Below are 22,983 nucleotides of genomic sequence, written 5' to 3'. Positions count from 1 at the left end.
ATGATGGTTCCTCAAAAAAACTGATAATAGAATAACTATATCATCCAATAATTCCGTCTCTGGGTATGTAACCCAAAAATCTGACAGCACAGACTTAAGCTCAAAGAAAAGTATCCATGTTCATAACACCATTATTCACAAAAGCCAAAAGATGGAAGCTGCCCAACTATTCATCAGCAGATGAATGGAGAAACAAAATGTGGTATACACATACAATGGGATACTATTTAGCCTGAAAAAAATCACTGAAATTCTGACACATGCTACAACATGGATGCACCTTGAGGTCATTAGGCTAAGTAAAAGAAGCCAGTCACAAATGGTAGATACTGTATGATTCCACTTACACTTCAAGTATTCGAATTCACAGAGATCAAAAGTAGAATAATGGTTACTGGGGTCTAGGAAGAGGGGAGAAGGGGTAGTCATCGCTTAACGGGTATAGTGGTTCAGTTTTGCAAGATGCAAATGATGGAGTTTTGCTCTGTCGCCCATGCTGGAGTACAGTGGCGTGATCTCAGCTCACTGCAACCTCTGCCTCCCAGTTCAAGCGATTCTCATACCTGAGCTTCCCAAGCAGCTGGGACTACAGGCTTACATCACCACACCCAGCCAATTTTTGGTATTTTTAGTACAGACAGGGTTTCATCATGTTGACCAGGCAGGTCTTGAACTCCTAACCTTAAGTGATCTGCCAGCCTCAACCTCCCAAAGTGCTGGAATGACAGACGTGAGCCAATATACCCAACCTATAATGTTATTTGGATGTAGACTTGGATTCGTTTTACATAAATAGTGTAAACCGGAAGACAACAACTTAAATTTTTTAAGAAATATAATTTCTATGCTAAGACAGGAGAAAAAAATTAAATCATATCGAATGGTTAAAACCAGAGAAGGCAAAAGAAGAGGGAAGACTGTTTAAAAAGGAAACTTGTACAACAAACAGAAAACAGCTATAAATATGATAGTGTCAAAGGAAAATGAAAGCTTTTTCTCTCTATTCACATTCAACACGGAACCCTTCTGTAACCGTATGTGTGAAGTTCCCCCTCACAAAACCCTAAACAATTCTCCGACAGACAACAACTATAATTCAATTAAATAATGACGCTATCTACCTACAGACAGTATCAGATCCCACAGGTTAAGGGCTCAATCCCTTAAGACTGCCTGTCACTTCAGATGCCAGTCACAAGGCCCAGGCTGTGATCTGTGCTTCGGCCTGACCAGCTATAAAAAAGGGTTCGCACAACTTATTTACTTTGGTTTGATAATTTGCTGGAATGGCTCACAAACCTCAGGGAAATACTTATGTTAAACAATTTATCATAAAGGATATTACAAAGGATACAGATAAAGAGATGGACAGAGCAAAGTAAGGTGGTGGGGAGCTTCCATGCCCTCCCTGTTGTGGACTTTGGTATCTTCATAGGTTTTGGACCCAATCACCTGAGGATACTAAGGGCTAAATATATACATCATGATCTAATGGGATTTATTTTAAGTATGCAAGCCTAGTTTAACATTCAAAAATCAATTAATGTAATCTATCATACCAACAGGTTAAAGAAGAAAAAAATCAGGGCCAGGCACGGTGGCTCAAGCCTGAAATCCCAGCCCTTTGGGAGGCTGAGGCGGGTGGATCACGAGGTCAAGAGATCGAGACCATCCTGGTCAACATGGTGAAACCCTGTCTCTACTAAAAATACAAAAAAATAGCTGGGCATGGTGGCGCGTGCCTGTAATCCCAGCTACTCAGGAGACTGAAGCAGGAGAATAGCCTGAACCCAGGAGGCGGAGGTTGCAGTGAGCCGAGATTACGCCATTGTACTCCAGCCTGGGTAACAAGAGTGAAACTCCGTCTCAAAAAAAAAAAAAAAAAGAAGAAGAAGAAAAAAAATCCTATTATAACAGTAATAGATGCAAAAAAACATTTGACAAAATCCAACATTTCTTTTGATTTTTTCGAGATGTAGTCTTGCTCTGTTGCCCAGGGTGGAGTGCAATGGCACAATCTCAGTTCACTGCAACCTCTGCCTCCCGGGTTCAAGCAATTTTCATGCCTCAGCCTCCCGAATTAGCTGGGACTACAGGCACCCACTACCATGCCCAGCTAATTTTTGTATTTTTAGTAGGGATGGGGTTTCACCATGTTGGCTAGGCTGGTCTCAAACTCATGACCTCAAGTGGTCCGCCCACCTCAGCCCCCCACAAAGTGCTGGTATTACAGGCGTGAGCCACCATGCCCAGCCCCAACATTCTCAAAGGAAAATAAAACACTCTCAGCAAAGCAGGAATAGACATGTATGTACAACAAAAAGAAAAAAAAATTAGAGTATTGGTTGCCTCTGAAGATGAGGGTAGGAATAGATTAGGAAAGGTAGGGAAAGAGACTTTCTGGTGCGATGGTCATGTTCTATATCTTGACTGGGTTTGAGTTACACATGTGGATGCATTTCTCAAAACTCAGTCAATGCACTTAAGATTTCTACATTTTCTTCAATATAAATTTTACCTCAAAAGGAAATAAATAAGCAAATTTTGAACTCTAATTAATGATACACATGCTGAAGTATTTAGGAGGAAATAAACTCATCTCTACAACTTACCCTGAAATACATTTAATAATATGAATTGATGCAAGGATAGAGAGACGAATAGATGGATAGGTATCCAACCAAACATGTGTGGTTAAATATTTATGGTATTCCATTATACGGATATGTCAGTTTGTTTATCCCTTCACCTGTTGGTGGATACTTGGATTGTTTCCCATTTGGGGGCTATTAAAAATAAAGCTGCTATGAACATTTGTGTGCAAATCTTTGTATGAACATATGCTTTCATTTCTCTGGGGTAAACATGTAGAAATGCAATGGCCTGATCGTACAGTAGCTGAATGGTTAACTTTTTAAGAAATTGCCAAATTGTTTTTCCAAGTTGTTGTAACATTTTACATCCCCAGGAGACACGTAATAGAGAATTCCAATTTTTCCACATCCTCACCACCACTGGCTGTGGTCAGCAGTACAAAGGAATAAACTATTGATTGTACTACCACATGGATAAATCTCAAAATAATTATGCTGAAAGAAGCCAGACTGAAAGAATACAAACTGTGCAATCCCATTTATACTACAGGTCTAGAAAACTCAAGTTCATATACAGTAATAGAAAGCAAATCAGTGGTTACCTGAGGACAAGAAGGTTAAAAGGGACAAGGAGGATTAGAAGAAATAGTTTACAAAAAGGCACAAGGAAACTTTAAATATGACAGATATGTTCATTATCTTGTGATGATTGTTACCTATGTGCATATGTATGTTAAAACTTATCAAATTGTAGACTTTCATTTATTTTACTGCATGTTTTATACCTCAATAAAGCTGTTAATACATAATGACAAAATCTAGATAATGGGTCTATGGAGAGGTACTATAAAAATCTCATAACACTTTTTAAAATAAAATGTTTCATAGTCTTCAAAGTTCTATTAAAGTATCTTAGAACATGAATATAAAAATAACATTTAAGGAATTGGTAATTAACACCAGACTGTAAGAATCATTTGTTTGGTTCCCCAGTGTATTCTGAGCACAGAAAAATGACTCCTTAAAATCAAAAACTGTATTCTAACTGAATCTTCATCTTCCTATACGGCTCCTGGTATAATGGGGGTATGTAGTAAGTGGCCACTAAACACAAGATTCTATTATAAAGGGAAAGCTGGAAGATTAACATTTCAAAAACACAATATGTTAATAGATAAGAAATCTGAACTTCTAATATTACACAAAAAATTACAAATTTGTCCAAGTATCATGATTTTGAAGAAAACAAAAGAGAGACAAGGGAGGCTAAACTAAGAAGGGGCTATAAAGTACAGGTACTTCCTTTGTTACAAATGAGAACTCTATCACACAAGTCACCTTTACTACCGCTTTTGCTTAATGCTCTCTTAAAATGTACCCAACTGTGCATCACAGTCCCTGGTGTCAATTGCTTCAAAAAAGATTTTCATGTCCTATAATCTCTGGGGGCAGGTTCAAAAATCTGTATTCATAACAAGCACTTAAGGCTGATTCTGACGCAGCCTAGCTCTTAAACATGTGAAATGGTTGGGCGCAGTGGCTCACACCGGTAATGCCAGCACTTTCCGAGGCCGAGGTGGGCGGACTACTTGAGGTCAGGTGTTCGAGATCAGCCTGGTCGACATGGTGAAACCCATCCCTACTAAAAATGCAAAACTTAGCCGGGCATGGTGGCAGGTACCAGTAATCCCTGCTACTCAGGAGGCTGGGGCAGGAGAATCACTTAAGGCCGTGAGACAGAAATTGCAGTGAGCTGAGACCGTGTCACTGCACTCCAGCCGGGGTGACAGAGCAAGACTGTATCTCAAATTTTAAAAAAAGAAAAGAAAAAGAAAATACGTGAAATGCTACCTTGCCTGAGAAAGTTGGATGAATAAATTTTAGATGAGTCTATGAAACATTACCACCTCTCTAACTAGATGATACACGGGAAGGGAAAATTATAAATAGAAGTATATAAAAAGTATACCTTACCAACATCAAAATTTGCCAAGAGTCAATTCTGGGAAGAAGCTCAATTCCTTTTTACTTCCCTGAAAGAAAGATTCTTCTAGCACTGAGTCTGCTTACTGTATTGAACCCAGTACAGTAGCACTCTTCTGCTGCATTATAATTAAACAGGTTATGGAAAACTCCTTATTCATAGTAGGAAAATGCATTCAGAACTAATCATCTCAGCAACAAATTTTCAGAGCACCATCCGTTATTAGTAATGACTGAATACTAATTTGATATTATACTAACATGCTAATACTGAAATTTGCTGGATTATTACACAGAAGCCCAGCAAAAGCACACATTTACATCTACCAATAGGTCCTTCACGTTGGACCATAAAATATTATCTTAAAATTTTTCTATGCAGCATATTCTTTCCTCTTTTTTTTTTTTTGAGGCAAAGTCTTGCTCTGTCACCCAGGCTAGAGGGCAGTGGTGCAATCTTGCCTTACTACAACCTACACCACCCAGCTTCAAGAGTCTCCTGCCTCACTCTCCTGAGTAGCTGGGATTACAGGCAAGCGCCTCCATGCCCAACGAATTTTTGTATCTTATTTTTTTAGTAGAGATGAGGTTTCACCATGTTGGCCAGAATGGTCCCAAGTGATCTGCCCTCCTCAGTCTCCCAAAGTGCTGGGAAAACAGGCATGAGCCACTTCGCCTGGCCATCTAACTTCTATTACAGAAATTTTCAAACAATGTTTTTTAAAAAATCCTCTAAGTTTATCAAGTTACTACTTTTGAAATTCTGAAAGAATATTTTTTAAAAATACTCCACCTATTATTTAAAGTTTCATTTATCAAAATATAACCAATTTCCATAAATAAAACACTGACACGTTATTTTGAGACAGGGTCTCACTGTCTGTTGCCCAGGTGGCATGATCACACCTCACTGTAATTTCAAACTCCTATGCTGAAGTCATCTTCCCGCTCAGCCTTCCAAAGCACTGGGATTATAGGGATGAGCATCACACCTGAATAATGACTTGTTATTTTTTAAATTATTTGAGAAAGACTAAAGTTAGAGGGGTCACACTATCTGTTTTCTAGACTAACTAATGCTAGTCATCAAGACAGTGCAGTATTGGTGAAATGACAGACAGATTGATGGGACAGATTAAACCCACACAATATTAAGTCTACTGGTTTGTTTGTTTCCAAAGTGCAAAGATAATTCATTTGAGAAAAAATAGTCTTTTTGTAGCAAGTAGTGCTGAACAACTGTGTATCTGAATCCTCATGCAAACAAATGAAACTCGACCTTCAACACGTATCGCATACCTTACACAAAAAGAGATTCAAAACCTAAAACTACAAAATTTCCAAAAGAAAATGTAGGAGAACATCTTTGACTTTGGGTTGGGAAAAGATTTCTTAGATATGATTACCAAAAGCCATGATTCATAAAAGAAATGTTTTATAAACTGGGCTTTACCTAAAATTTAAAATGTATGCTCTACAAAAGACAAAGTGGAAAAAGACTAAGAAAATATTTTCAAATCACGTATCTGATAAAAAACTTGTATCCTTAATATTTAAACTTGTATCCTGCCAGGCACGGTAGCTCAAGCCTGTAATTCCAGCACTTTGGGAGGCTGAGGTGGGTGGATCACAAGGTCAAGAGATCGAGACCATCCTGGTCAACATGGTGAAATCCTGTCTCTACTAAAAATACAAAAAAAACCTAGCTGTGCATGGTGGCGCGTGCCTGTAATCCCAGCTACTCAGGAGACTGGGGCAGGAGAATTGCCTGAATCCAGGAGGCGGAGGTTGCAGTGAGCCGAGATCGCGCCATTGCACTCCAGCCTGGGTAACAAGAGCGAAACTCCGTCTCAAACAAATAAAAAATAAAAAAAAAACTTGTATCCTTAATATTTAAAGTACTCTCAAAACTCAACAATAAGAAAACACTTTGGAAAACAGTTTGGCAGTTCCTCAAAAGATTATACAAAGAGTCAACGTATGACCCAGCAACTGACTTCTATGGATATATCCAAAAGAATTTAAAACATACATCCACAAGAAAAAAAAAAAAAACTTGTTCATGAATGTTCAGTTGCATTATTCATAATATCCAAAAGTTGATGTTTAGGAATAATCTCAACACCCAACAACTGGTGAGTATGGATAAACAAACTGTGGTCTATGAATACAATGGAATATTATTCCACTATAAAAACAAATGAAATAGTCATACATCCTTCAACATGGAGGAACCCTGAAAATACATTAGGTTAAAGAAGCCAGAAACAAAAGGCCACATAGTATATAATTCCATTTCAATGAAATTTCCAGAATTACCAAATCCAGAAAGACAGAAAGTAGATTACTGGTTGCCAGAGGTGGAACAGGGAAGAGTGGGAGGAAATTGAGAGTCACTCCTAATGGGCATGAGGTTTAAAGTTGGGGTTTTGAAGTGTTCTGGAATGAGATAGTGGGATGATTGTGACTATACTCAATATCGTGATTATACTAAAAAATACTGAATTGTACATTTTAAAAGGGTGAAATTTATGGTATATGAATTTAATCTCAATTTTTAAAAACCCACACAACCCAATTTAAAATGACCCTGCAATCTCAATCTTAGGTATTTATCCAAGAGAAATAACAATTATGTTCACACAAACACCTGTACAAGAATGTTTATGACAGCTTTATTCATAACCTCCAAAAATTGAAACATCCTTCAACTAGCAAACAGATACTTACAGTCAGGAGGGTGCCGTGGCTCACGCCTGTAATCCCAACACTTTCGGAGGCAGAGGCAGGCAGATCACTTGAGGTCAGGAGTTCAAAACCAGCCTGGCCAAGATGACAAAACCCCATCTCTACTAAAATACAACAATTAGCCAGGCGGGATGGCATGCCTGTAGTCCCAGCTACCCGGGAGGCTGAGGCACGAGAATAACTTGATCCTGGGGGGCACAGGTTACAGTGAGCCAAGTTCGTGCCACTGCACTACAGCCTGGGCAACAGAATGAGACTCTGTCTCAAAAACAAACATACAGTCCATCCATAGACTGAAATACTACTCAAAAATACAGAAATGAAATTCACTAATGTATGCAACATATGAATGAATTAAAGTCAGACCCAAAAGGCTACATACCATATAATTCCATTTATATGCACTCTGGAAAAGATAAAACTAAAAGGATGGAAACTGATGACTGGCTGCCAGGAGGCGGGCTGAGGTCAACTACAAAGGAGCACCTGCGAGAATTCCGGGTGCCTGATGAAACTTTTATGTGTCATTATTGTGGTGGTAGATACATGCCTCTTAGCATTTGTCAAGACAAAACTGTATCACAATGGTGAATTTTACTGCATGTAAATTTTAAATAAAAAAATAAGTTGAAGGCCGGGGGCGGTGGCTCAAGCCTGTAATCCCAGCACTTTGGGAGGCCGAGGCGGGTCGATCACGAGGTCAAGAGATCGAGACCATCCTGGTCAAAATGGTGAAACCCCACCTGTACTAAAGATACAAAAAATTAGCTGGGCATGGTGGCCCGTGCCTGTAATCCCAGCTACTCAGGAAGCTGAGGGAGGAGAATTGCCTGAACCCAGGAGGCGGAGGTTGCGGTGAGCCGAGATCGTGCCATTGCACTCCAGCCTGGGTAAAAAGAGCGAAACTCTGTCTCAAAAAAAAAAAAAAACAAAGTTGATTAATCACTCTAGACAAATCTCCACCCTGAACGTAGAAGCAAGGTTCCACTACAGATCAAAGTTCACCTCAACTATTCTTAAGGCTTCCTTCTGAGGTAGATGGAGCCAAATTATTTTCACTTGGCAACTGATAAGCAGCATAGACAAAACAGCCTGCAAGTTCCTAGTACTAATCGAACAGGCTGAAACAACTATCACTATGTCCCTAGATTTCTGCAGTTCACTCACTCTCCATTTTACTAGGTCCCCACCGTAGCAACATTCTTTAAAATCAAACTAAATCGCCTGCCTGTTTACATCATCTCATAAGAATAGTCAAGAGAAGTATTTCAGAAGAAGGCTGGAAGTGTGTGCACAGCCAAGAATAAATTACTTTAAATATATATTTAAATATACATACTATGCACACACAAAATTAACTCTAACTTTGGCCTGGGAAATTCATTTCATAAAGGAGTCTATTTTCTAGCGGGTGTTTAAAATAAACAAGTGCATAATACAAAAACAGATGGAAACGCTAAAAATGAGGCTCTCAGTAAGGCAGAACTCCAAACTAAACGCACCCAAGGAAAGCTGGGTCCGTCACCACCTCGGCAGCGTGAGGCCCGGTTCAACCCCGTCTTTTGCAGGTCTGAGACGCTGCACTGCACGCCTTGACTTTTCTTTAAAATTCAGCAGTTCACTCTGACCCACATATCCAAAAGTCTTGAAATGTGACACATTCCTGGATCAGGCTGTAAACTGCTAACACGCACGCAACCGTTTGAGTTACTCTGCACGTGACTTTCCTTTTCGTTATCTGCCGAACCCAGGGGAGCGAGATGGTGTCCGGGTCCTAGGGCCGGATGGGGGAGCGCAGAAAGCACCACGGGTCTAGCTGGGAACTGAGGCTAGGCTAGGGAAGCAAGAAAGCGAGAGTCCCGGGTCACGCCGCCCTGCCTTCATGTGCGAGGCAGCATGCAACACGCGTGGGCTCTCTGGGGCCTTCGTCATAACCCCAAGAGGGCAAAGGACAGGGATGGGACCCAGCCCAGCAGCGCGTCGTCTCGCCGCGTCGCCCCTCGCGGCCAAAGCCGGACCGCGAGGCGCCAGGGGTAGAGAAGGGCCCCTCGCCGGGAGTTGAACGCCGGTCCCTTCCGCCGCTCCGCTCGGAAAATAACAGACCTTTCCATCTCGCACTCATGACCCTCTCCTTCCCCGCAAAATATAAACAATTCGAGGGCGCAGACCCAGGAACTGCCGCCCAGCTTTACGTAACTTGACCCAGAGGCGGGCGGAGGCAGGTGGCTGCTCCGGGCGAGCAAGGTGCTCGAAGCCCCGAGAACACCGGACCCGGCTCGGGCGGCGAGACGGCCTGGAGGCAGGCGAGGCCGGGGAGCGGCGGCTACCTCGTTACCTTTCCAGATGCCCAGAGAGAGCTGGGACGTGTCCAGGTCCACCACATAGTCCCCCAAGAATCGGTTCAACACGTCCACGACCACCGACTCGAAAACCATGGTCCTCTGCCGCGGCGAGCACGGCAGCCGGCCCGTGCGCTTCTCCTCCCGCCGCCTTCCCCACGCTCCTTCCTCGAGGCCGTTCGGTTCACCGGCTCCGGGGCAGGTTCGGCTGCGGCGCCCCCAGTGGCTGGACGCACAGCCCCAGCGCCAGCGCCAGCGCCAGCGCAGCCAGGGGAGGGGGCGGCCGCTTGCACGACGCGTGCGCAGGTCAGCGCGTGGGTGGAGGCGGAGCGCTGCGCCGACTTGGGCGTGCCGCGGTAAGAGGGAGAACAGACGGCTGCGACGCCGCAGCTCTGGAGAGTGCGCTTTTTGCGCCAAGCCGGGCTCCCTTTTCCTGTTGGCCCCGCCTCCTCCTCATCGCCTGGCAACGAGACACCAATCAGGAGCTACAGGATTTTTTCCGCCCCCGCCCTTTCTTGCAGATCTAAGTCTGGAACGGCCACCCCGGGGCGGAGCGGTTGCGCCCGACGGGAACGCTCCTCCCTCTAGAGGGTGGTGGCCGCCTCCAAGCGGGCGCGGGGCTCGCTCCTGTGTAAAGGTGGGACGAGTCCTGCCTCGTCGCCGGAAGCTTCCCGGGGACTGTCCCAGGGAGCATCCGCCCATTATTACAGGTTGGGGGGGGCCCGGCCAGCTTGAGGGTCGTGGCGCCTGTAACCTCCCCGCCTGGTCCTCCGAACGTCTGGCCCTTAAGAGGACTTAACTTCCTACTGCGAGTCGAGGATGGAATTACACAGTCACTGCCCTGCATCTGAGATGAGCACCCATTTTTGGTCAAGTCATGTATGCGGAGCCGTCTTTCATTCCAAAGAGTGACACGTTTCCCTGCAGATAAGAGTTAGAGTCAGCCGGTCTGGAAACTGCTGAACACCCTCCAAGAAATACTGGGAGTGCTGGACCCCTCACCCCTGAGATTCCACGGAAACCACTAACCTAAAATATATTACAATTACAACTCTTTCGGCCCGTTTGGCCTTATGCAGAAATAGTCCCAAAGGCCTGAGATCACAGAGATGCTAAATGTGAGGTTTAGATAACTAATTAGTCATCTTCAAGACCGAAGAAGTGTAGATTGAACGTTTTATCTTTGCACGTTAAATGAATAATGATGGCTTTCTATTAATTCCCGTGTCATTTTACTACTTTCTGTGCATAGTCACCAGATTTTTCAAAATTAAGGGTTTAAGGTGTGCCTTTCAAAGTAGAATGCCTGACAAAAACTGTAAATCTTTACATGGGTTTATGAATTATTTTTATATAATTTTATATATAATGAATCTCACAAACACTGTGCTGAGCAAAACAAGCCAGACATAAAATAGTACATATGTAAAGTTCTATTTATTTCTTCTACATGAAGGTCTACAACAGGCTGATAGAAATCACATCACTGGTTACCTGGGGCAGGAGGAACTTCCAGTGGGCCCAGGGAAACCTTTTAGGCTAATGGAAATGTTCTAGATCTTGATGGTAATGTTGATGGCACAGCCACAAACATTTGTCAAAATCCATTAAAGTACACAGTTTATTTTATATTATTATTCTTTCTTTTTGGAATAGGGTCTCAAGCCAGGCGTGGTGGCTCACACCTGTAATTCCAGCACTTTGGGAGGCCAAAGCACATAAATCACGAGGTCAGGAGTTCAAGACCAGCCTGGCCAAGATGATGGAACCCCATCTCTATTAAAAATACAAAACGTAGTTGGGCGTGGTGGCAGGCACCTGTAATCCCAGCTACTTGAAGGCTGAGGCAGAGAACTGCTTGAACCTAGGAGGCAGAGGTTGCAGTGAGCTGAGATCATGCCACTGCACTCCAGCCTGGGTGATAGAGCGAGACTCCATCTAAAAAGAAAGAGAGAGAGGAAAGGAAGGAAGGGAGGAGGGAAGGAAGAAGGGAGGAAGGGAGGGAGGGAGGGAGGAAGGGAGGGAGGGAGGGACGGAGGGCGGGCGGGAGGGAGGGAGGGAAAGAATGAAAGAAAGAGAAAGTGGGAGATAGGGTCTCACTCTAGCCCAGGCTGGAGTACAGTGGCATGATCACAGCTCACTGCAGCCTCTATAGCCCAGATTCAAGCGATCTTCCTACCTCAGCCTATTGAGTAGCTGAGACTACAGGCACTTGCCACCACATCTGCCTAATTTTTGTATTTTTTGTAGAGATGAGTTTTTGTGAGATAAAATTTCTTTGTGAGATACTGTTCTCACCCCTATTGTACAGATGAGGAAACTGATACAGAAGTTCAGTAGCTTCATCAACATTATAGAAGGGACAAAGCTAGGAAGCAACCCTAGGCAGTCTGTCCTGATAGCTCATGCTTTTAACCACCATGTTACAGTGCTTCTCAACACTACGAAGAAAATCAAGATGTGGATGCTGCTATGACCTGAATGTTCCTGTCCTCCCAAAATTCATATGTTAAAATCCTATCTGTCAAGGTGACGGTAGCAGGAGGTGGTTCCTGGAGGCTGGGGGGTGGGGGGGGTGGGGGGGATGGTTAAATTATAGGAGTGGAGCCCCCATGAATTCGATTAGTGCTTTTATAAAAGAGGCCTCAGAGAGCCCTCCAGCCCCCTCCACTGTGTGAGGACAGACAGAGATGGTGCTGTCTAGGAGCCAGAAAGCAGGCCCTCACCAGACGCTGAATCTGCCAGTGCCCTGATCTTGGACTTCTCAGGCTTCAGAACTGGGAGAAATAAATATCTGTTGTTTATGAGCTACCCTGTGTGTGGTATTTTGTTAAAAAAAAAAAATAGCCCAAATAGCAAAAACAAGTAAGATGTTTTAAACCCTCACTACTCAAAGTGGGATCCATAGATCAGCAGTCACAGCACCAACTGGGAGCTTCTTAAGAACACAGAGCCTGCTCCTCCCTAGACCTGCTGCCTTAGGACTGGCATTTTAACCAGATCGGCAGGTGGTTTCACTAAAGTTTGAGAAGCACTGCTCTAAACAAGAAAGTGTTCCATTTTTCTTGCTTTGTTTTGCTCTGCTTTTGCATTTCTTTTAGTCCCAGGGTCCTTTAAAAATCTGATAAAAGTCATAGATCCTGGACAAAAAAGAAAAAAAAAAGTGCATAGCATTCTGAAGAGGAGTTCATAGATTCATGTTCATGAAACCCTATTGTGGAGGATTTGAAGGTGCTGAGAACCAGTCCTTCATGCCTTCCGTGCATTATTACATATAGTCCTTATAAACCAACTATTGTTAACATGGGAACTTGGAGAGGTTAAGTAGCTTGCCAGAGTCATAGCTAGGAAGTGCTGACACCAGGGTCAAACTGGACACTCTGCCACCAGGGCCCAACCATAACACTATTCTGCTGAGGGGGTGACTCAGCCACAGTGATTCTGGGGAATACCCTGATACGACTTTCCCCTTCCCTGACAAGTGCATCCTCTTCACTAGAGTATAGTTCCCATAAAGGAAGCACCAATGGAGTGATGAGGTAGGGACCACTGCCTACAAAGGAATGCTTGGCCGGATGGATCCTAGCAATCCGCGTGATGGTGGATGTCCTGGGAAGGTCTCCTGTGTATCTTCCTGACACAATTCCAAACTGTCTGGTCTCAATCAATGTGCCAATCCATAAGTCTCACCTACATCACTCTCCTACTCTCAACCATGGTTGGCAAAGAGATTTCCTTTCATGGGCCAACTGATTGGTAGTGGCTGCTTCATGTTTCAATGTTAAAGAGAAGCTAGCTGAGGACTGTGATAGATTAGTAACACCTGCCCCCCCACCCCACCTCACCTCCCCCGCCCAGTGGCGTAGGCTAGCACAGTAGTAGGAATGCTACCTGGTCCACTAAATCACTGCTTAATCTTTTTGGCTTTCCATTCCTTTATTTGACACACCTGTAGTAAGTGTGATTTAATTCTATATACACAGCAAAAGCACTCTTATCCATCCTAACGGAATGGCGAACTTAAACTGCCTGACAGAATGAAGTATGAGTAACAAGTACATATATCTTAAACATTTCGTTTTCAACTAAAATACTTCAATACTTATCAATTAACCAATTTTAGAAGAAGGGCTAAGTCTCCCTTTGCTTCTGGGTCCACTCTTTTGGAGCTTCTCATGGATTTTTTTCACACCACACTCAAAATGCACCCTTTTTTTTTTCTTGAGACAAGATCTTACTCTGTCACCCAGGCTGGAGTGCAGTGATGTGATCATGGCCCACTATACCTAGACCTCCTGGGCTCAAGTGACACTCGCACCTCAGCTTCCTGAGTAGCTAGGACTACGGGTGTATGCCACCATGTCTGGCTCATTTTTACTTTTTGTAGAGACAGGGTCTCCCAAAGTTGCCCAGGCTGGTCTTGAACTCCTGGGCTAAAGTGATCCTCTCACTTTGGCCTCCCAAAATGTTAGGCTTACAGGTATGAGCCACCATCCCCAGCCAAAATACACTATCTTTTAAAGATCCTTCCAAAGCAATCTGCTAGCAGTATCTTAACAGATTCCCAGTTACCATTGGCTTCACCACACCTAATCCAAAAGCAGAATTTATGGGAAAGTTATGTGTAATTTTCCAAGCATTCAACTTAGTTTTCATAGAAATAATCCTTTTCTTTCCCCCTCATAAAGTTACCAAACCATACATTTCATCAAATTATATAATTACAGTAACAAGTATAATTTGTACAGAGATACTTGGGCAGAAACACAAATAATTACTGGACATATGCTACTCAACCTGCTGCAAAGAGTTTTACAGAGAATTGGAGAGCACTAGTTACTCTCAACAGCCTGATAACTGATGGCCAGTTAGGAGTTTGGTTATACTACACAGAGCCCTCTCTGGTGACACTCAATTAAATGAGACTCTCTATTAGCCAAAATTTCCATGTACAATTCCTAATATGTCTGTAAGGCATTAAAGTTCCTGGTGTAGGCTGGGCACAGTGGCTTCACATCTATAATCTCAGAACATTGGGAGGGTAAAGTAGGCAGATTACTTGAGTCCAGGAGTTTGAGACCAGCTTGGGCAACATGGCGAAACCCCATCTCTATAACAAAATCAAAACCTCGTCAGGCACAGTGGTCCAGGCACGGTGGTGTGTGCCTGTAGTCCCACGTACTCAGGAGGCTGAGGTGGGAGGGTCACCTGAGCCCAGTGAGGTTGAGGCTGCAGTGATCCATGATCGAGTCACTGAACTCCAGCTTGGTTGACAGAGTAGGACCCTGTCTCAAAAACAAACCAAAACAAAAGATCCTGATATGACTTGGAATTATAAAAGGAAGAGGAACAAAAGATTAAAATATGTTCAGAGACTTCTTTTTGGTGTCTTCACCTTTTTTCAGGGAGTTTTTGACATCATTTTAAACATATGTTCTCCCATAAAAACTCTTGTAATTTGGCTTTCATCAAATCCGAAACAAGAAGTTAAAATATACACAAATTAAAGTAAGTTTGTGATCTCCATAGTGTTGAGATAACTTTGTTACAAGTGATATCCTGAAGAAAAAAATTTATCTTGGCAACTAGTAACAGAAACCAAAAATGACACTGTTAAGACAAAAGAGATCTTTGGTTTTTTTGTTTGTTTCTTTCTTCCTCACAGAGATAGGCAGTCTGGGGATAGAATAGCAATGCCAGGTTCATCTGGGATGCAGGTTCTTTCTGTCCAACAACCTTACTTTATGACTTCCATCCTCAAGCTTGCTTCAAAGTCACAATATGGCTGCTGCAACTCCATCTATTACCTTAGCATTCAGTGCTAAGGTAACAGATGAAAATAAATAAGGGAAGATCAATCCAAGATGGTTGATCACTAACAGCTCGGGATTGTAGCTCCCAGTGAAAGCGCAGAAAATGAGAGGACGCCACACATTCAGACAAATTTTTGTCACTCACGGACCAGAAGATTCCCAGTGGAGGAGCCCCATGGGTCACCAGCGCGACTCTTGTGGCCGACGCAGGGGTTTTGCCGACACCCCAGCTAGGCAGCTCTTCGTGCGGAGTAAACGGGACTGGTTCCCCTTCTGACCGATGTTTGGAGCTCCGGGAAGGCAGAGCCGCTTATTACGGACTCAAGAAGGAAGCCAGACCGGAGATTCCTGGGCAGAAGAGCACCATCAGTCTTATCGCTGCTGTTTTGGCCAGCACAGTGGGTTGCTCAGATATCAGCACTGGGAATCAATAAACTGGACGTCCACTCAGAAACCTAATTAGAAAGGCAGTAATTGTAAAGATGACAGATGGATAAATTTATAACAAAGGGAAGAAACCAACCTAAAAGGGCTGAGAATACCCAAAGTCAGAACCCCTCTTCCTCTACAGGGGATTACAGTTCCTCATCAGCAACAGAACAAGCCCTGATGGAGAAGGACTGTGTTCCATTAACAGAAGTAGACTTCAGAAGGTGGATGATAAGAAACTTCTGCAAGTTAAAAGAACTTGTTCTAACCCAATGTAAAAAAACTAAGAACTTTGAAAAAAGGTTTGATGAAAGGCCAACAAGAATAGACAATATAGAGAGGAATATAAATGAACTAACGGAGTTGAAAAACACAACATGAGAACTTAGTGAAATATGCACAAGAAAAGCCAAATTGATCAAGCAGAAGAAAGGATATCAGAGGTCGAAGACCAACTTAATGAAATAAAACGAGAAGACAAGAATCAAGAAAAAAGGATAAAAAGGAATGAGCAAAGTCTCCAAGAAATGTGGGACTATGTGAAGACCTAATTTACATTTGATAGGTGTACCTGAATGTGATGAAGAGAATGAATTTAAGCTGGAAAATACTCTTCAGGATATTATTCAGGAAAACTTTCCCAATCTAGCAAAGCAGGACAATATTCAACCCCTGGTAATACAGAGAACACCACAAAGATATTCCTTAAGAAGAGCAACCCCAAGGCACATAATCATAAGATTCACCAGGGTTGAAATGAAGGAGAAAATACTAAGGGCAGCCAGAGAGAAAGGTCAGGTTACCCACAAAGGGAAGCCTATCAGACTTACAGCAGATCTCTCAGCAGAAACCCTACAAGCCAGAAGAGAGTGGGGGCCAATATTCAACATCCTTAAAGAACAGAACTTTCAGCCCAGAATTTCATATCCTGCCAAACTAAGCTTCACAATGAAGGAAAAATAAAATCTTTTATGAACAAGCAAGTACTCAGAGATTTTATTACCACCAGGCCTGCTTTACAAGAGCTTCTGAAAGAGGCATTATACATAGAAAGGAACAACCAGTATTAGCCTTTCTAAAAATACACCAAAAAGTAAAGAGCATCAACAGAAAGAAGAATTTACATCAATGAATGGATAAAATAGCCACTTAACATCAAATGGCAGTAACCCTAAATTTAACTTGACTAAATCCCCCAATCAAAAGATACAGCCAAAACCCAACGGTATGCTACATCCATACCCATTTCACATCCAAACATACACAAAGACTCAAAACAAAAGGATAGAGAAAGATTTACCAACCAAATGGAGAGCAAAAATAAATAAATAAATAAAAAGCAGGAGTTGCAATTCTCGCATCTGATAAAACAGATTTCAAAGCAACAAAGATATAGTGGTAAAAGGATCAATGCAACAATAAGAGCTAACGATCCTAACACCCAGATACATAAGACCTATAAAGAGATTTAGACTCAACAAGACAGAAAAGTAATAAGGACATCCAGGACTTGAACTCAGATCCAGAACAAGTAAACTTAATAAATATTTATAGAGCTCTCCACTTTAAATACACAAAATATACATTCTCCACCTTAAATACACAAAATATTGATCGGCCATTATTAATACCCATTTTTAGAATAAAGCAATATTCCCATTCTCTCTCCCTCTTTTTCTTCCTCTTTCTTTCTCTCCTTCACTCCTTTTTTTCTTTCCTTTTCTCCTTTAAATAAATAAACAAATACAAGATTCAGACGCATTCGTGCCCTAAATTGACATATCATTTTCCCCCATTGGAAGTGCTTCAAATATATAACTTTCTCTTTATGTCACATGACCATCACAATTGAGTAGTATTAAAAAAAAAAAAAGAAAAAAGAAAATAAATAAGGGAAGGGTACAAACCACATGCTTCCCAGTCAATTCAGGCCTCTTAGGAAAACTTTACTGGAGGCCAGGCACGATGGCTCTCACCTGTAATCCCAGCACTTTGGGAGGCCAATGTGGGCAGATTACAAAGTCAGGAGACCAAGATCATCCTGGCTGACACAGTGAAACCCAGTCTCTATTAAAAATACAAAAAAAAAAAAAAATTCGCCAGCCATGGTGGCACATGCCTGTAGTCCCAGGTACTCAGGAGGCTGAGGCAGGTGATTACTTGAACCTGGGAGGCGGAGGTTGCAATGAGCCAAGATCTTGCCATTGCTCTCCAGCCTGGGCCACAGAGTGGCTGAAAAAAGAAAAAGAAAGAAAGAAAAGAAAAAAAAAAGAAAAGAAATACTTTATCGGAAAGCCCCACCTGGTGACCTCTGCATACTTTATAATTTGTCCTCTTATCTGTAAAAATATCTAAAAACATCATTTTATAGCTAAGCACCAGATTCAACGATCTTGAGTTCTTGTCACTGAGAAAGAGGGAAAGACTGGATATTGCATAGAGTAGACAATCAACAGGGTTTCCCACAAAATGTAATGTGGCCAAGCACAGTGCCTAGTACTTTGGGAGGGCGAGGCAGGAGGATCACTTGAGCCTAGGAATTCAAGATCAGTCTGCGTAACATGGCAAAATCCCGTCTCTACAAAAAATACAAAAATTAGCTGGACATGGTGGTGCATGTGTGTGGTCCCAGCTACTAAGGAGTCTGAGGCAGGAGAATCACCTGAGACTGGGAAGTCAAGACTGCAGTGAGACATGATCACTGTACTCCAGCCTGGGTGACAGAGGGAACCCCTGTCAAAAAAAAAAAAAAAAAAAAATCCTGGCCTTATTTTCTGACTGGTCCAGATAACCAGGAATTTATGTATATTGTAAAGATCTTTTGCTTGGAAAAGTGCTGTTCAGTTGTTACAACTATGTTTTAGACACATGTGGAACACTTGTTTTATTCATTCCCTTTCTCCATTTCAAGCCACACACGACCCAGTATGTTAGTATCAGATGCCAGCTCAAGCTCACATGGGTGTTGCTACCATGAGCAGAATTCCACTTCTACAGAGTAGATACTGTGCACACTCAACTCCGTAGTTGTGACCTTTTAGAAATATCAGTCAATATCATATTATCAATTTTTGCCAATCGGTTGCACTAGGCAGGGGGCAAAATGAAGCTGACTGACAGCCCAGGGTGACTTGCCTCCAGTTTCTTTCTCTCTCTCTCTCTCTCTCTCTCTCTCTCTCTCTCTGTTTCTTTCTTTCTCTCAGTTTCTTTCTTTCTTTTTCTTTTTTTTTTTTTTTTTTGTGACAGTCTTGGTCTGTTGGGCAGGCTGAAGTGCAATGGAGCCATCTTGGCTCGCTGCAACCTCTACTGTCCTGGTTCAAGCAATTCTTCTGCCTCAGCCTCCCAAGTAGCTGGGATTACAAGCACCTGCCACCACACCTGACTAAATTTTTTTTTGTATTTTTAGTAGAGATGGGGTTTTACCATGTTGGCTAGGCTGGTCTCAAACTCCTGACCTCGTGATCCACCTGCCTCAGCCTCCCAAAGTGCTGGGATTACAAGCGTGAGCCACCACGCCTGGACTATGGCTCCTATATTATGTGCAACCATTAGCTTTCTTTTTAACAATCTTCAAGGAAGCCAATGCTTTTTACAAGGGTGCAATAAATTCTCTCTTCTCCAGTATCCAATACAACAGTTGCAACAGTGTATCTTAGACCCATTTGGAAACACAATTCACCAAACACTCAACAAGCTCTGACTTTGTTAGAAGATGGAATGGCCTCAAAGATTTCACCCATAGAAGTCAGATGAGATGAAGCTCATTAACCGGTGAAAGGAAAGCCTGAGAGATTATAGAAGAAAGTTCATACCTTCCTTACTTCTACTAAGTTGCACTTGAAGAAGCCCCAGCCCCCAAGGTCCATTTCTTCCCAGTGGCTGTCCTGGACACTCCACTTTTTTTTACCTTCATGGAAGGCGTTGGATTGCCTTACTTTTATTTTTTGGGCCTCAAAGTTCTATTCATCAAGCATCTCCAACTATAATTCATTAGGCTTGATGTAATCAATTCCTTACTCTGTTCCCATCATCTATAATGGCTTCTTTCAGCTGCTCTTGGCATTGCTCACGAATGACAAGACCTCACTAGGACCAGGGGAGATCATTTTGGCTTCAATTGCTGGACCACAGCCATGACTACCACCAACAATGTCAAACACTTAACAACCTCTGACACCCTTTAGCACCATAGCTCAGGCTCTCAGATTTAAAGCATGAGAGATGCAGGCATTCAGGGGACCCCCAATCACCTGTCTTTCACAGGTACCATCTCAACACAGGTTATGTACCTATACCTCCCCAAATCCACCTCCTCTCAAAGTCTATCCTTCCAGCAGCGGGGAAATGCCCTGCCTCCTAAATTCCTGGTTCCATCCTCCCAACGTATAAGCAAATTGTCTGAGGTCAGAGTTCTAAGTGAAAACAGTAGCTCAAGAATTCGGGGTTACTTATGTACACAAACAAAGATGCAATATAAATATAACAGCAGGCAAGTACGAGGAAGAGAGTACAATGGGTATATTCCAGTGGTAAGAAAACCTAGTCATACATACGTGATTTATTTTTTTATCTAAAATACACTTTTCCATACAGTAATTTATTTGAACTCAAAGACTCTGGGATGTACAGAAATAAGTGAGGTATTATCATCATTTTAAACATGAGAAAACAGAATCTTAGAAAGGTCAAATAGCTTTCTCAAAAGCCTCTCAAACAGTACAATGGAACCTCAGTGTAAAACCAGATCTTCTGTCCAAATCCAGTTTGTCTTCTACTACATTATCTGCTGGTGGGATTAATCTAACATTCAGCTCACTGTGGGGCAGCGTTAAGTAAGAAAACATTATAAATCTCCCTCTTGGTCAGGCACAGTGGCTCACGCTTATAATCCCAGAACTTTGGGAGGCCGAGGCGGGCAGACCACTTGAGGCCAGGAGTTTGAGACCAGCCTGGCTAAATGGTGAAACCCTATTGCTACTAAAAATACAAAAACTAAGCTGGGCGTGGTGGCAGGTGCCAATGACCCCAGCTACTCAGGAAGCTGAGGCAGGAGAATTGCTTGAACCCAGAAGGCAGAGATTGCAGTAAGCTGAGATTGCATCATTGCACTCTAGTCTAGACAACAAGAGCAAAACTGTGTCTCAAAACAAACAAAACACCTCTGTCTTTTCCAGTATCAGAGCATACTATGTGAGTTTACAAGTCTTCCTTAACTTACCAAACTAAATTACTTCTTCAGATCTTTGTTACTTTTCCCATTGGAAAGTGGAGTCATTTCCTTCCCCTGGAATCTTGTCAGGTTTTGGTGACTTGCCTCACTACCAAATATAACATTGCAGTAGTGACGTTCTGTGAGTTCTGAGGCTAGGTCCTAAGAAGCCCATCAGCTTCTTTCCAGACCTCCTAAGAACTCACTCTTAGAAGCCTGCTGCTACCCTATGATGAAGCCCAAGCAGCCCACAGAAAGAGCCATGAGGAGAGGAAATGAGGCGCCAGGAGACAGCCCTGGCTGAGCTCCAGGCCAAAAGCCATGTGGGGAACCATCTTAGAAGTGGATCACCCAGTCAGTATCAGGACACATGAGCTGTCTCCATCCAGCCTGCCCGACTTGCAGATCCATAGACCAAATAAATGACTGCTATTATTTCAAGCCATCAGGTTTTAAGATGGTTTGTTCCATAGCAAATAACTACAGTCTACCTTTCCAAAACCTTCATGGCTAAAAACAATACCCAAACAAAAGTAGTGACATATATCAAACTGGCTATTCATTATGAATATTTGCATGTTTATTTCACTTACATGTTGTATTTTATATTTTTAAAAGTAAATGAAGAGTTTCCTCTAATTTAAAAAGCAAAAAAGAAAGAAAGAAAGAAAGGCAATTAGACAAATTGCTTAAAATGCCTTCAACACTAAATAATAAAAATCCTATTATAAATATATTAGTATTTGGTTCGAAACTCTGTGAAAAAATTAGCCCTCCAGCTTTTACGGTTCCATGAAGGCCTTCTAAATATAGGAAAGCAAAACTGAAATTTGTGTCAGTTTGTTGTCATCACTTAAAACTATAACAGTTAATTAACTAATTAACAACTTAATTAACTCAGCAGTTAATTTACTTACTTGAGTTCACTTAAATTTCCGAGATGTGATTTAACAAACTTTCAGTGTAATTTCTGACTAAACATGTATATTGTATAATATATATCTCTTTGATTTTGAATTTTTTAAAAAAATAATATTGTGTAAGGAGGAACAATAAGCCTAGTAGTGAGTTTTCATTTTTTTCTTCAATAGGGAAACTCTCTGAACTTCTGGCATGTAGCAAGTTTCCCATCAACCTTGCCGGGGTATTTTTTGTTTTTGTTTTTGAGATAGGACTCACTGTGTCATCTAGACTGGAATGCAAGGGTGTGATCTCGACTCACTGCAACCTCTGCCTCCCGGGCTCAGGTGATCTTCCTACCTCAGCCTCCTGTGTAGCTGGGGCTACAGGTGTGTGTCCCCACACCCAGATAATTTTAGTATTTTTAGTAGATATGGGGTTTCATGTTGGCCAGGGTAGTGTCGAACTCCTGAGCTCAAGTGATCTGTCCACCCTGGCCCCGCCAAAGAGCTGGGATTATATAGGCATGAGCTACCCCACCCACCCCAGCTCAGGCTTTTCACTTTCAAAAAGAAAATCATATTTGAATTTTTCAGTTTATTGAAATGAATCCAAATAAGATTCACAAATCAGCAAACCAATGTGAGCAAATTTCATGATAGTGTATTAATAACTGATTCTCCTATATTCTTTAAAAATTGGATGCTGAAACAAACAATAATTGAAAAAAAACTGTTATAAAACATTTCTCTGTCCATGGATTTACTTATTTAACCAACATGTTTATATAGCAGCAGGTAATGTCAGGTTATTCAATATGTGGCCCATCAATCTGTGCCCATCTATGAACTGTTTTACCAGTGGGAAATGAGAAGAGTATGGAAACTAAGTGTTTAGACATATTTGCAGGACTTTGAGAGGATAAATGTATGTCTATTGACTATCATAAAGAGAGATTTGGAGGCCAA

General features: G+C 42.2%; 1 protein-coding gene across 7 annotated transcripts in view; it reads right to left on the bottom strand.

The window, feature by feature from the left end:
* Positions 1-9,859, bottom strand: part of LOC144581922 (intermembrane lipid transfer protein VPS13A) — a 237,895-nt gene extending 228,036 nt beyond the window's left edge. For 6 of the 7 annotated variants that reach the window (XR_013533366.1, XM_078367836.1, XM_078367840.1 and 3 more), the window contains exon 1: positions 9,661-9,859. Coding sequence is in view for 5 of the 7 variants with exons in the window: in XM_078367836.1 (XP_078223962.1) it covers positions 9,661-9,760 (100 nt within the window). In the remaining 2 variants the exon portion in view is untranslated. Of the gene's footprint in view, positions 1-8,827; positions 9,160-9,660 lie in introns of all 7 variants that reach the window. The other variant, XM_078367850.1, reaches the window with a different exon arrangement.
* Between the last annotated feature and the right edge of the window lie 13,124 nt (positions 9,860-22,983).

The sequence above is a fragment of the Callithrix jacchus genome, chromosome 1 (genome assembly GCF_049354715.1).
Source record: "Callithrix jacchus isolate 240 chromosome 1, calJac240_pri, whole genome shotgun sequence".
In the NCBI taxonomy this organism is placed as follows: Eukaryota; Metazoa; Chordata; class Mammalia; order Primates; family Cebidae; genus Callithrix; species Callithrix jacchus.
Note: the sequence above shows the minus strand (reverse complement) of the source record. Positions and strands in the feature narration are given on the sequence as shown.